At 42.1% G+C, this 15,963-nt stretch overlaps 1 protein-coding gene across 1 annotated transcript in view; it reads left to right on the top strand.

The window, feature by feature from the left end:
• The first annotated feature begins 1,065 nt into the window (after positions 1–1,065).
• Positions 1,066–15,963, top strand: part of mrpl45 (mitochondrial ribosomal protein L45) — a 15,301-nt gene continuing 403 nt past the window's right edge. Inside the window, exons 1-7 of the mRNA XM_062026355.1 lie at positions 1,066–1,223; positions 4,837–5,032; positions 5,110–5,227; positions 5,300–5,398; positions 5,468–5,516; positions 5,586–5,735; positions 11,238–11,411. Of these exons, the coding sequence (XP_061882339.1) occupies positions 1,161–1,223; positions 4,837–5,032; positions 5,110–5,227; positions 5,300–5,398; positions 5,468–5,516; positions 5,586–5,735; positions 11,238–11,411 (849 nt within the window). The 5' untranslated portion in view covers positions 1,066–1,160. The remainder of the gene's footprint in view (positions 1,224–4,836; positions 5,033–5,109; positions 5,228–5,299; positions 5,399–5,467; positions 5,517–5,585; positions 5,736–11,237; positions 11,412–15,963) is intronic.

Raw genomic sequence — 15,963 nt, 5'->3', positions numbered from 1 at the left:
GCTTTTAAACATAACCTGTTAACTGGTGCCAATCAAATGGTGAATAAGATACTCTTTAGGGTTCATATGTTTGTAAATCTGACTGTGATGAAGTCAGTGCCTCACCAGCCGTGAACCTCACCACACGTCACTGGCTTACGGACTGTATTCCTTGCAGACTGTGTTGATATATATTGATATATAATGTAGGAACCAGAATATTAATAACAGAAAGAAACAACACTTTTTGTGAATGAGTGTGAACGGGGGAGGGTTTTTTTTGGGGTTGGTGCACTAATTGTAAGTGTATCTTGTGTTGTTTATGTTGATTTAATAAAAATAAAAATAAAAAAAAACATACCGATAATAAAAAAAACAGATATTAAATTTTTTAAAGCATTTATCGGCCGATAATATCGGACATCTCTAGTTATAATATGTAGACCTAAAATTTCTGCAGCACAAACGTAGCACAAATGTTTGGGACTGGTTTGGGGAGATTCTAAGAAGGTGTGTGTATGTGGGGAGGACTGGCTCTGAATCATAATTTTTTAATAACTTAAAAACTGTTAATAGGTAGGACCCAATTTTTTGCAGCACAAACACCGGAAGTAATGAATAAACTGTCAATCATCCCTACTCACTCAGATTAGCTGGGCTGCGTCGAGACATCAACAATGTTTGCGTTACTGGAGCACAATATGCACTGTGGGTAACATCTCATCTCCCTCATCACTATCATTACCATTATTGGTATAATTCGGAAGAGTCATGGTTTTGCAGGAGATCCACTTTGCGGGCGAAGGAGCATGTGTGCGCGCGAGGCACGTGTGACGTCATACCGGTTTGTGCGACGTCACCCTTTGTCCGCCCCGTCCATAAGCCATGTGACGTCACATAATGCGTGATGGTCGTCACGGCGGCAAAAAGTGTTGTGATGATATCAATGATACCGAGGGGGGGAAACGCGGACATGGCCGCCGATATCCCGCACAAGCTTACCGGCGTTGAAATATGCGTCATAAACGAATACTAATATTGTTGGAATGGAATGTCCGGAATACACCTGGGCTTGACAAATAGTGACAAAATGGTCTGCTCCTGCAAAACAAAAGCCGTTTTAACTTGAAAGGGACGAGCGGATATTGTTCGCCGCGTCGCTTCCGCCCGTTGACGGCAAGATGGCGGTGCCCCTGACGAGGACGCTTGCGCCGTTCCAGCGAGCGACATGGAGCAGTTTAAAGGTAGCTATCCACTTTTTTGTCCCGAAGGTTGAACTGTGGAGGAGACGCTTTATTATGTTTGGTGTACCCCACGCGAGGTGTGAAAAACGACAGTCGCCTATGAGGCTAATGGTGCTAGCATTAGCCAGGAAGTGATACAAACTCTTGCCGGAAGTGGAGCACAACAATTTCTTCACACTTTGCTTGTGTATTAATAACTTCATTGTTATAATAAAGAGTCAATTATGTGCGATGAGGGTGTTTATGCAACTGCAAGGACGTATACGTAATGTACTTTCTTAGTTTTAACATGCATGCGATGCCATAGACATGTTATAAGTAGACGCAGCTGCTGTGACGCGAGAAATTGGGCCGCCATCTTGAAGTGGTGATGAGGAGCCGGCGAGCAGCTCAAACTGACAGTTGACAGGTAGAAAACAACAGAGGTGGGACCAAGTCGTTGTTTGGCGAGTCATGTCAAGTCAGGATGGCCGAGCGGTCTAAGGCGCTACGTTCAGGTCGCAGTCTACTCTGTAGGCGTGGGTTCGAATCCCACTTCTGACAAAAACACTTTTGCCTAGTCTATAAAATCCGCTACACCTCCCTGATACCGAAGTACATGTCAATCTATATTCTTTAATGTAAATGACCGCCATAATCACAACACCAGAGGGAGCTCTACTAACCACGTTAAACCCAGATTCCGATCTAACAAAGGTCTTAACTCATTCTCTTTCTATGCCACATCATTGTGGAATGCGCTCTCAACAGGTGTAAAAGAAAGGGCATCTCTATCCTCCTTCAATACCGCACTAAAAGAACACCTCCAGGCAACTTCAACCCTAAACTAACACCCTCCCTTCCACATCATACCTCTTCGGATTTAAATAATCAAATGTAAATAATCAAATGTAGACACTTTTTCTTATACTTTCTGATCTCTCTCTCTATGTCCACTACCTGCTGTACATATCCTACCAAGTCAGACCTGCACTGTTCCAATGTCCATTTCTCTGATGATGCAATTGTTGATGACTGAAGTGTTGATACCAACCAACCCTAAAACCCCCCACCATATCTCACACCCCGGATTGTAAATAATGTAAATAATTCATTGTATATACTCTGATGATTCTCTTGTGTGATGACTGCATTATGAAAATAGTATATATCTGTATCATGAATCAATTTAAAAAAACTTATTGGGGTGTTACCATTTAGTGGTCAATTGTACGGAATATGTACTTCACTGTGCAATCTACTAATAAAAGTTTCAATCAATCAATCAATAAGTAAGTAAGTCTCAAGTCTTTGCCCTCAAGACCCGAGTCAAGACAGGCAAGTACCGAGTCAAGTCCAAAGTCAAGACTGGAAAGTCTCAAGTCAAGTCCCAAGTCCTGCATTTTGAGTTTCGAGTCCTTTCAAGTCCTTTTAACCACAGACTACATTGTATTTCCACGGCATATTGCATTGTAACTAGTTCCACAGCAGTTTCTATCCTGTTCTTACCTTATCTCATTAATCTCATCTCATACTGTATGTGTGTTTATGTGTGCGTACACATGAAAAACATAACAAATACATGAACATAACAATGAACAGAGTTGTACTTTTTAGATGTCAGGGCCCTATGCATTATGTACACATATTCTTAATATAGTATACATTTTAACTGACCTTTATTTGACTATGTTTGTGTTTTTGTAGGTGGCTAAAATACACGGTGCTGCTGACCGCCGTCTAACGTTACGTTACTGTCTGTGAGACATTGACTAACGTAACGTTAAGTGTAGGTACCTCATGCAACCCTGCTTAAAAAAAATCACTTGACAAAAAGTATGAATAAGGTAGCGAACTGCAGTGTACGCAACAAATTGCCGTGTTTGCAATGACGTTATAACCATAGACATCTTATAAGTAGACGCAGCATTGGCTGCTGTGACGCGAGCAATTTGGCCGCCATCTTGAAGTGGTGATGAGGAGCCGGCGAGCAGCCTAAACTAACAGTTGACAGGTAGAAAACAAAGATGGTGTTCAGCGTTTTCCTGCTCAAATGAGCGGACTGTTGAAAATAGGAATTGGGGGGGATTACTTTTCACAAGTAAGATTGAACATTAACGTACTATTGGTTGTATTTTGTGAAAAGAATATTCCCACAGAGTTGAGAAGGAGCAAAGATCTTCAATAGTACTGAAATCGTAGCCGCTGGCAAACAAGCGTATGACCATAATAGAATTGCTTGTCAATGAAATTAATTACATTTAAAAATGTCATACATCTGATAACAATATTCAAATACTAACATTGTTGGGTAAGACAGAATTTGGTTTTATTCTGAATCCAGTGAAACAGATTGGTGGTTTTAGCTGATATAAAGACTTTCAGGTGTTTATATATGTTTAAGTATTTGGCAGACACTTTTATCCAAAGCGACGCACATAAAAAATACATATAAAACAATCACTGTAAACATGATCATTTAAGGGAAGAATGTATTACAAAATATCAATACAAAGTGTCAAGACAGAATAAACTCTCTGCTGCTGCAGCAACAGAGATACAGTCTATAAGATATATAGATATCTAATGTATTCATACATTGTTTATGTAGGATATACGCATGTATATATAACCTAATCATATTTCTTGAAGTTAAAAATAGCTGACCGTTTTTTCCCCCTTCTCTGGGATTATATTCCCAGTTTTGATCTCTGATGTCTGGTCACTTAAATCATATCCATCCATCTTCTCCCGCTTATCCGAGGTCGGGTCGCGGGGGCAGCAGCCTAAGCAGGGAAGCCCAGAATTCCCTCTCCCCAGCCACTTCGTCCAGCTCCTCCCGGGGGATACCGAGGAGTTCCCAGGCCAGCCGGGAGAGATAGTCTTCCCAACGTGTCCAGGGTCTTCCCCGTGGCCTCCTACCGGTCGGACGTGCCCTAAACACCTCCCTAGGGAGGCGTTCGGGTGGCATCCTGACCAGATGCCCGAACCACCTCATCTGGCTCCTCTCCATGTGGAGGAGCAGCGGCTTTACTTTGAGCTCCTCCCGGATGGCAGAGCTTCTCACCCTATCTCTAAGGGAGAGCCCCGCCACCCGGTGGAGGAAGCTCATTTCGGCCGCTTGTACCCGTGATCTTGTCCTTTCGGTCATAACCCAAAGCTCATGACCATAGATGAGGATGGGAACGTAGATTGACCGGTAAATTGAGAGCTTTGCCCTCCGGCTCAGCTCCTTTTTCACCACAACGGATCGATACAGCGTCCGCATTACTGAAGACGCCGCACCGATCCGCCTGTCGATCTCACCATCCACTCTTCCCCCACTCGTAAACAAGACTCCGAGGTACTTGAACTCTTCCACTTGGGGGCAAGATCTCCTCCCCAACCCGGAGATGGCACTCCACCCTTTTCCGGGCGAGAACCATGGACTTGGACTTGGAGGTGCTGATTCTCATCCCAGTCGCTTCACACTAGGCTGCGAACCGATCCAGTGAGAGCTGAAGATCCTGGCCGGATGAAACCATCAGGACCACATCATCTGCAAAAAACCGAGACCTAATCCTGCAGCCACCAAGCCAGATTGGATCATGTATAAAATTTAAAACATGGATTCTTTTTGTCTGTTTCCTGTCAGGCTGTGGAAACCTCAGTGGGTGTGCGGCGGCACCCTCTGCCACTTGTAGTGCCCGTGCGGACCAAGAAGCGCTACTTCATCCCCCCGGCGGTGGGCCTGAAAGGCAAGAATGTAAATCCGGAGTCCAAGGCCCGGGCGGCAGGCATCGTGTTCCGACAGCAGTACGTGGAGAGGCCCATCAACATCTCCTGCACAGGTACTCGCCTCTTTCACAAGCCTCCTTTCAATCTTTGCAGCGGACGTGTGCGCCAATCTTGTCTTTCTGCTTGTCAGCGGGAACCTTTGACCCCTACGTCCCTCCAGAGGGCGACGCTCGTCTGTCGTCTCTGTCCAGAGAAGGCTTGAAGCAGCGCACCGAGCAGCTACGACAGAGCGCCGCCTCTCAGTTGGCGTAAGATGGTCTCCGCAGCTCCCTTCTCGGGAGTTGGACTCCCAAGATCACCTTGTCTTGTCGTCCTCACAGGATACGCAAGATCAAAGAGTTTGACCCTCAATTTTCCTCGAAGGGGTTTGCCGAGCGAGCCCAAGAAATCTTCATCGAAGCTCACAGCGCACTGTGCACGTAAGACGTGGAACATCAAGGCCGGCGTGACGTGCTTTTCTCCATCAACACCCCCTGACTCTTTTCCAGGTTCAACAAAGAGAAACTTCACTCGCTGGTGACGGAGCGATGTTACCCCGTAAGTTCTCCACTTACCCGCCAGCACGTCTCTGCTGCAGCTCCCATCATGCCTCTGTCCGCCGCACAGGAGATGACCCGGGGCAACCGCTACAAGACCCTCCGCTGGCGCTTTGTGGAGTCCCTGGAGGCCCCCAAGGTGGTCCAAGCCCGCTGCCCCGACATGGTGACCAAGGGCAACCTGTACGGCCAGGTGACGGTGCGCATGCACTCCCGACAGGTGAGACGCAGCCAATCACAGTCAGGACTCGACCTTGTTCCATTACAGCATGTGCAGCAGGCCCGGGCAATTATTTTGACTCGGGGGGGGGGACCAAATTTAGAGACAAAAAAGTGTCTGGGGGCCGGTATATCTATTTTTACAACACTAAACCTCACAATTAAAGATGTCCGATATTATCGTCCGATAAATGCTTTAAAATGTAATATCGGAAATTATCGGTATCGGTTTCCAAAATTAAAATGCAGTGTTTCCCATAAACTGCCAAGATACCTGTGGCGGCGTGGCTATGGGCGTGGTCACCATGACATCATCGAGTCATTTGCATAATTTTCTACAATGATATGATTTTCTGTAAAAAGGCTCAAAAAATGTATACTTACTAATTAATAATAACAGTTTTGTTTTAAACGTCCATCCATCCATCCATTTTACAATATAATTACAACACTTTATGTACATATTTATATACAGATTTGAGCAATAAGTTATTCACTGAAATATATTTATTAATTGTGGTTCTTACAAAAAATATATCTTATAAAAATATAAAAGCTAAAATGTCTCTTAAAGCTCTGCCCCTTTAATTAGTGCATACTAAATAATTTAACTTTAGCCTACTACTACAACCATATTATTTACCAGCAACATAAAGTGAAACAGAGGCAGAGGTGTCCTGCCACAGTCAGTAACAAATAAACAGAAAACAGTAGTGGTGGTAGATAGACACAGAGCTTCATCAAACATCTGATCCACTGAACAAAGAGCTTCAAAAATCTTGATCCTACACTTCTCTTTTGTAAAGTAAATCTGGACAGCCGATATGGGCATCTACATCAACTATATGATTTGCCTGAGAAGCTGGACAGGACAAAAAAAAAATCAAAAAAAAAAAAAATCGATCTGTGGTGGCCTTAATTCTTTCGTGGCGGGCCGCCACAAATAAATGAATGTGTGGGAAACACTGAAATGTATGACTTTTTAAAACGCCGCTGTGTACACGGACGCAGGGAGAAGTACAGAGCGCCAATAAACCTTAAAGGCACTGCCTTTGCGTGCCAGCCCAGTCACATAATATCTACGGCTTTTCACACACACAAGTGAATGCAAGGCATACTTGGTCAACAGCCATACAGGTCACACTGAGGGTGGCCGTATAAACACCTTTAACACTGTTACAAATATGCGCCACACTGTGAACCCACACCAAACAAGAATGACAAACACATTTCGGGAGAACATCCGCACCGTAACACAACATAAACACAACAGAACAAATACCCAGAACCCCTTGCAGCACTAACTCTTCCGGGACGCTACAATATACACCCCCCGCTACCCTTCCCCACCTCAACCCCGCCCCCTCCAATCCCGCCCCCCCCAACCCCACCCACTTCAACCTCCTCATGCTCTCTCAGGGAGAGCATGTCCCAAATTCCAAGCTGCTGTTTTGAGGCATGTTAAAAAAAATAATGCACTTTTGTGACTTCTATAATAAATATGGCAGTGCCATGTTGGCACTTTTTTTTTCCATAACTTGAGGTGATTTATTTTGGAAAACCTTGTTACATTGTTTAATGCATCCAGCGGGGCATCACAACAAAATTAGGCATAATAATGTGTTCATTCCACGACTGTATATATCGGTATCGGTCGATATCGGAATCGGTAATTAAGAGTTGGGCAATATCGGAATATCGGATATCAGCAAAAAAGCCATTATCGGACATCTCTTTACTCACAATAATGTCTGATTGAATGCTAAAAAAGTTATGACAGAATGGAATTTTACATTTATGTACTGAATGAGACACCCAGAATGTACATGAAAATAAAGACTGTGGGATTTACAATATTAACTACGAAGGATAAAACACTGAATATTGACAACATATGAACGTCGCACCCCCTCTTGATCGACATATTTTACAATCAAGCGAAATGCAGCAAACAGTGAAAAATGAACGCAAAGGGTAAAAAATAAAGCCACCTACAATCTGATATATGTGATACATCACTAAGCTTTAGAACTTTGTTGTAAAAATCTCCTTCCGCGTCTGTCCCTGACACCCGCATTTCAGGCTCTGGAAACACTCTGTGGAAACGCTCCCCACCCACACTGCTTGGTGCCTCGTCTGAGCTGCTGTGACTTAGATTACCATAGTAACTAATTAGATTACCATAGTAACTAGTGTATCATGCAAAAGCACAGATTTCAACCATTGAAATACTTTGTATAGTTGAAGACTTACGGTCATTTGAAAACATCACTGCACATCTTAATGGCAGCTACACTTTCCATCTTAAAGATGTGAAAGTTTTTTTTGGGAATGTCTGGCGGGCCAGATTGAAAATCTTAATGGGCCTTAATTTGTCCAGGTCTGACGTACTGGGTTTCCACAGATTGCCAACACGCCTGTGGCAAGTGGGGCGTGGTAAATAGGGCGTCATCATATCATTGATGCATCTTTTAAAACCTTACACATACATTTTAAAACAAATCTTTGTCATCATTTAGTAGGGTTGTAAAGGTACGTGTATTTGTATTGAACCGTTTCGGTACGGGGGTTCCGCTTCAGTTCGGAGGTGTACCGAACGAGTTGCCACACGGACATATTAAGTAGCGTAACGCACGTTGTGTAAACAATGCACACCGAGGCACAACACAAGGCATGCTAGCAGCTAACGGGCTAGGATAAACTGACCATACGTCCTCTTTTCACCGGACATGTCCTCTTTTGCGGAGCTGTCAGGGCGGAGTTTCTTAAATGCCTCAAATGTCCGGCATTTTGAGTTAGGGTTGCGTGTATTTTCAATGTACGTTCAGGGTTAAGAAGGGGTTAAAAACAAAACAAATTGTGTGTGCAGCAGCATTGGTGAGGGAGGGGCAGAGACAGAGAGAGCGAGAGAGTTATGATAAACGCGCATGCGTCGCCAGGCTCTGCTTTTTATCCATAGATTTATCACATTTAATTTTTTATTATCTATAGCAGGGGTGTCAAAAGTGTGCCCCGGAGGCCATTTGCGGCCCACAGCTAATGTTTTAAAAGGCCCACGGCACATTCTGAAGATACTCTTAAAATAAACAAAAACATAACAAAAGTGAAATAAAAAAGGTTAAATGTAATTTAGAAAAAGTTGCAATGTTGACTAATAAAATAAAGCTGTTTTTTTTTCTTTCAAACTGTCATTGCTCAAAACATAATATTGAATCAAAATTAGGGATGTCCGATAATATCGGCCTGCCGATATTTTCGGCCGATAAATGCGTTAAAATGTAATATCGGAAATTATCGGTATCGTTTTTTTTAATTATCGGTATCGTTTTTTTGTTGTTTTTTTTAAAATTAAATCAACATAAAAAAGACAAGTGGGGCGTGGTAAATAAATGCGTTAAAATGTAATATCGGAAATTATCGGTATCGTTTTTTTTATTATCGGTATCGTGTTTTTTTTAAATTTATTTATTTTTTAATTAAATCAACATAAAAAACACAAGATACACTTACAATTAATGCACCAACCCAAAAAACCTCCCTCCTCATTCACACAAAAGGGTCGTTTCTTTCTGTTATTAATATTCTGGTTCCTACATTATATATCAATATATATCAATACAGTCTGCAAGGGATACAGTCCGTAAGCACACATGATTGTGCGTGCTGCTGGTCCACTAATAGTACTAACCTTTAACAGTTAATGTTACTCATTTTCATTAATTACTAGTTTCTATGTAACTGTTTTTATATTGTTTTACTTTCTTTTTTTATTCAAGAAAATGTTTTTAATTTATTTATCTTATTTTATAATTTTTTTTTAAAAGTACCTTATCTTCACCATACCTGGTTGTCCAAATTAGACATAATAATGTGTTAATTCCACGACTGTATATATCGGTTGATATCGGTATCGGTAATTAAAGAGTTGGACAATATCGGAATATCTGATATCGGCAAAAAGCCATTATCGGACATCCCTAATCAAAATCAATGTTATTATGAATTATTGACCTATCCAAGGTTCCGATTACTTCACATCAAATATTACACTAAGAAAAATATTTTTGGTGGAAGATTTTGCAAATTTGGTAAATAAATAACTAGGGGTGTAACGGTACACACAAATTTCGGTTCGGTACGTACCTCGGTTTAGAGGTCACGGTTCGGTTCATTTTCGGTACAGTAAGAAAACAACAAAATATACATTTTTGGGTGCTTTTTGACCCTCGGCCCATTCCGTAGTGTGAGGAAGTCTATAATTGCGTCGAGTCACTGTTGAGCCACGAGCGGGGAAATAGCGAGCAGAAACGCAAAAAGACGAGGTAACAATATGGAAATCCGATATCCAAAGCCGACACAAGTCAATTTGATCTTTGATCGCCATGAGACGATGTCACTGGAGCGAATGCAGGCTGGCGTGCTTTGGAGCTTGAAGAGAGCAGGAGCTCCACGTCCGTGTTTACATTAAAGTTGAGTGCATTCATAGCATAACCTGCGGATCAGGTGTGTTGAGCGGACGGCCCGCGGGTCGTATCTGACTAGCGAACAGGTTGAATCCGGCGGTCCTCAAGATAATTTCGATAAGTATAAAAAATGAACTGCTATTTTTTAAGGAGATAAACTGCTGTTTAAATGAGTCCACTGGACGTCACAGAAGCAATTCAAGTGTAACCAAGTGTATCACACATGATACTGTTAAATACTGGGGGTCTTCAAAACCCTTCTTAAGACCTATCTCTCTTCTCGCTGGCCTTTAACCTGAGCTGAGCCTGCCCACTAGGCCACCATTTCTAGCCCCCCCCCCTCGCTTTATTTTTTTTTGTTTCAATTTGTCACACTTTTATTATTTCATTATTTTGATCTTGCAATTTTACTTTTTATTCAAACCCTTTCACCGTATTGCTTTTGCACTATCTTGTTTAGCTTATGCATTGTTTATGTTCTTTGTTTGTTTTTGTTTTGTTTTTTTGCTCTATGCTTTTTTAACCTCTAATGCACTTTGGTCCAATTGAAAAATTGTTGTAAACGTGCTTCATAAATAAAGTTGCCTTGCCTTGCCAAAGATGACATGGTGCAAGCAATCCGCTGCTCCTGTCGTGGCTGGCAGCAGATGAGGGCAGACTGATGCAGCATTGATGCACAATACCTTCTTTCATTGTCAATTATCCACTCAACGGATTAAATAACGCAATAGTAAGATGCAAAGACTTAAGTCAACATGACCATCTTTGTAGTAGTGATAGTTCCTTGCAGCGCTCATTATTGCTTGACAGCGTGAGGCGCACCCTGAACTCCTTTGTAAAAATGTGTTTCTCCATTTGTTCTGTGTTCTATTTTATTTTATGCTTAGATCTACCATGTTCACGTTGGTTAAGTTTGTAGTTATGTTACCTTTAATTCGGCGATGCCAGTAGAACATGGTGCTACAAATTGACGGGTTGGCGACGTAAACAAGACTGGCTCAAAAGGGGTTGCAGTTGAGGTGAAACGTGTCCTTCTGCAGACTCTGGCCATCTACGACCGCTTTGGAAGATTGATGTTGGGCAGCGAAGAGCAGCCGAAGGACGTCTTGGAGTATTTGGTCCTCGAGCGACACCTAGTCAACCCCTACGGCCTATGGCGGCTCCATGGAAAAATTGTGCCGTCCTGGGCCCCCGCCAAGGACCCCATCATCAAGGTGAGTAATGATGTGTTACAAACCCCGTTTCCATATGAGTTGGGAAATTGTGTTAGATGTAAATATAAACGGAATACAATGATTTGCAAATCCTTTTCAAGCCATATTCAATTGAATGCACTACAAAGACAACATATTTGATGTTCAAACTCATAAACATTTTTTTTTTGTTGCAAATAATAAACTTTGAATTTCATGGCTGCAACACGTGCCAAAGTAGTTGGGAAAGGGCATGTTCACCACTGTGTTACATGGCCTTTCCTTTTAACAACACTCAGTAAATGTTTGGGAACTGAGGAGACACATTTTTGAAGCTCCTCAGGTGGAATTCTTTCCCATTCTTGCTTGATGTACAGCTTAAGTTGTTCAACAGTCCGGGGGTCTCCCTTGTGCTATTTTAGGCTTCATAATGCGCCACACATTTTCAATGGGAGACAGGTCTGGACTACAGGCAGGCCAGTCTAGTACCCGCACTCTTTTACTATGAAGCCACGTTGATGTAACACGTGGCTTGGCATTGTCTTGCTGAAATAAGCAGGGGCGTCCATGGTAACGTTGCTTGGATGGCAACATATGTTGCTCCAAAAGCTGTATGTACCTTTCAGCATTAATGGCGCCTTCACAGATGTGTAAGTTACCCATGTCTTGGGCACTAATACACCCCCATACCATCACACATGCTGGCTTTTCAACTTTGCGCTTATAACAATCCGGGTGGTTCTTATCCTCTTTGGTCCGGAGGACACAACGTCCACAGTTTCCAAAAACAATTTGAAATGTGGACTCTTCAGACCACAGAACACTTTTCCACTTTGTATCAGTCCATTTTAGATGAGCTCAGGCCCAGCGAAGCCGACGGCGTTTCTGGGTGTTGTTGATAAACGGTTTTTGCCTTGCATAGGAGAGTTTTAACTCGCACTTACAGATGTAGCGACCAACTGTAGTTACTGACAGTGGTTTTCTGAAGTGTTCCTGAGCCCATGTGGTGATATCCTTTACACACTGATGTCGCTTGTTGATGCAGTACAGCCTGAGGGATGGAAGGTCACGGGCTTAGCTGCTTACGTGCAGGGATTTCTCCAGATTCTCTGAACCCTTTGATGATATTACGGAGCGTAGATGGTGAAATCCATAAATTCCTTGCAATAGCTGCTTGAGAAAGGTTTTTGGTGACCCTCGCCCCATCCTTGTTTGTGAATGACTGAGCATTTAATGGAATCTACTTTTATACCCAATCATGGCACCCACCTGTTCCCAACTTGCCTGTTCACCTGTGGGATGTTCCAAATAAGTGTTTGATGAGCATTCCTCAACTTTATCAGTATTTATTGCCACCTTTCCCAACTTCTTTGTCACGTGTTGCTGGCATCAAATTCTAAAGTTAATGATTATTTGCAACAAAAAAAAAAGTTTATCATTTTGAACATCAAATATGTTGTCTTTGTAGCATATTCAAATGAATATGGCTTGAAAATGATTTGCAAATCATTGTATTCCGTTTATAATTACATTTAACACAATTTCCCAACTCATGGAAAATGGGTTTGTAGATCAGGAAGTCCTTTTCATTGTTTTCATTTACTACACAAGGCTAAAAACAATCCAATATGCATATATGTTATACATAGTTAGAGAAAAGCAGGACAGCTTTGTGTTATTTGTTTTCTGACTAAAATTACTAACCTGTTGCTGTGAAATAACCCTGGAACTAAGCCGTCAAGTGAATGTACTAACTCACGTTCACCTCTCCATCTTTTTGCTCTATTCACCACTGCACGATTATCTTGTTAACCTTGCACATATTAGCTATTGAAGTACTTGTCTATATTTTTGGTTAATTATTAATATTTATTGAGCCCAGTCTACTAAGTCAAATTCATTGTGTGTTAATCATACCCGGCCAATAAAGCTGATTCTGACATTGACACTAAATTATAATTCTCTGGGTTTTTAATCGATCGCAACTGGACTGTTTGGGTTGTCTTAGAAGATGTTTTGCCTCATCAAAGAGGGTGCTCCCCTCAGGCCTATTGTCGGCAGCATTAATTCTGTGACTTACCATATTATATGTGGCCAACATCTTGGCACCTTTGGCTGGCAAAACACCACATCCATGGACTTTGTAGCAAAGGTCAGAGACCTAAAACTGCACAACAATGAAACCATGATTTCATTCGACGTCAACTCCTTGTTTACCTGTATTCCAAACCAGGATGCGGTAGAGATTGTGAGGCACCGTCTACTAGGTGATCAGGCCAGAGCCACATTAAACCCAGAACAGATATACCTTTTCCTGGAACTTTGTTTTGATACTACGTACTTTCCATTCCTGAGAACGTTTTATCGACAAAAACCCATGGGATCACCTGTATCCCCAATTGTGGCAAGCCTTTACATGGAGTACTTGGAAAAGAGAGCTCTGAGTGCGGGAACAGCACCAAGTCATTGGTACAGGTATGTGGGTGACACATGGGTGAAGATTACAAGCCAAGAAGTGCAACAGTGGACAAAAACATCCAGTTCAGACTTGAGGATGTCAAAGACCGTAAGTTGCTTTCTGCGGACTGAGACGTCCACATTGGAGAGGACAGGGGCCTCCATGTCGGTGTTTACACAAAACCCACACATACCAATCAATACCTACTTTTTGACTCACACCACCCACTGGAACACAAACCGGGCGTTATCAGAACCCTACAACACAGAGCAGATAATGTTCCTGCCAGCCCACAGGCCGAAGAGAAAGAGCATAAGCATTTGAGGGAAGCCCTCAAAACCTGTGGTTACTCCAGCTAGTCGTTTGTGAAAAGTGCATTCAGTTCTCGAAGAAACAAGAACAGAGTGGATGAAGAGGAAAAAGGTGACCGACGTAGAAAATATTGACATTCCATATGTATCGGTCTATCTGAGAAACTTATTTTTTAACCAACACAACATCCCAGTACACTTCAAAGCAGGCAACACCCTGAGACAGAGACTGGTGCATCCTAGAGACCGGACACATCAACAAAAACAATCTGGTGTATGCTATCCAGTGTAATGATGAATGCACCGATTCATATATTGGGGAAACAAAACAACCACTAAGCCGCCGCATGGCAAAGCATAGACGGGCAAACTCTTCAGGCCAAAACTCAGCTGCCTACCTGCACCTCAGGGTGAAACGGCATTACTTTGACAACAAAATGTACAGATTCTGGACAGGGTAGACAAATGGTACTCAAGAGGAGTGAGGGAAGCCATCTACGTCAAGGTTGAAAAGCCATCCCTGAACAGAGGAGGTGGTCTGTGACACCACCTGTCTCCCACATACAACACTGTCCTTTCAACCATTCCTAAAATTCTCTGCAATTAAGCCTCCAACAAATAACAGAAGTTAGAAACATTCTGTTTACAGGTGCTCCTTTGTGCCATTTGTTACAACTGAATGGAATGCTAACGTGAGTGATTCCGACTATTGCGACTGGTGGTGGTCGATCCACAGTTATGGTTCTGCCACACAATACCTTATTGCTAACGAGAGGAAATTCCACTTGGCATTGACCGTAGGATTGTTTTTCTCACTACAAAAGGGCAGAAACATCCTTGTGCAGGCACACCCTCCTACCGTTGGACTATAAACGTTTGGGGGTTTTGGCACCAACCACTAGACTAGCACTGACCAATCTAAATTTAAGAGTAGATCTGACCAATCTCAGTCTATGAGCATGAACTGATTAAACCTACTTGGATGAGAGACAAAACGTCTTCAAAGACAAATCAAACGGTCCTGTTGCGATCGATTGAATACCCTGAGGATACCTGGATCAATGAGAACGTCCATAAAGACACCTTTGTAATATTACTCTTGATTCTCATGGTATTAACTTCCAGTTTAACAGGTCTAAATCCTTGTCAAATGATATGAAGGCATGTGTTAATCACAAAGATTGTTTATTGAACTCGTAAACAAGCACATACAACAACAAGCAAAAACAAGGTTTAGGTCAGACTGATCACAAAAATAAATACCGATATTGTATACATATTGTATTATTATTTGCCGTTTGGCACCACTTTTGACATCATTTTTGTTCTTAAGAAAATTACTTGTGCACTACACTTGGTCTGATTGTTTGAGGGTGTCATGTGACCTGTGTGAAGTTCCCATTTATTTGTGCCGTTACAGTTTTTAAGTTATTCTAAAATACATTTTCTGGCTAGTTATGTCTTCCAGCCCCCCCCCCCCCCCCATCTAGTCCAAATCTCCCCAAACTTGTCCCAAACATGCTATGTTTGTGTTGCAAACAATTTCTGTCGAACTATTATAGTTTTTATGTTATAAATGTTTTATTTATTCATATCCAGCTAATAATATAAAAACTATAATAGTTACACAACATATTTTTGCTGCATAAACGAATGCAACAAGTATTGGGGTATTTTGACATGGGGGGGACTGGTAATTCTGATGTTAAAACATTAATACAATAAAAACTGTAATAGACAAAACATTTGCAGCATGAATGATTGGGAGTTTTATTTTAATATTTGCAATGACAAGGGGAGGACC

Source organism: Entelurus aequoreus, linkage group LG18 (genome assembly GCF_033978785.1).
Source record: "Entelurus aequoreus isolate RoL-2023_Sb linkage group LG18, RoL_Eaeq_v1.1, whole genome shotgun sequence".
Taxonomy (NCBI): domain Eukaryota; kingdom Metazoa; phylum Chordata; class Actinopteri; order Syngnathiformes; family Syngnathidae; genus Entelurus; species Entelurus aequoreus.
The sequence above is the reverse complement of the archived record's forward strand: the minus strand, read 5'-3'. Positions and strand labels throughout refer to the sequence as shown.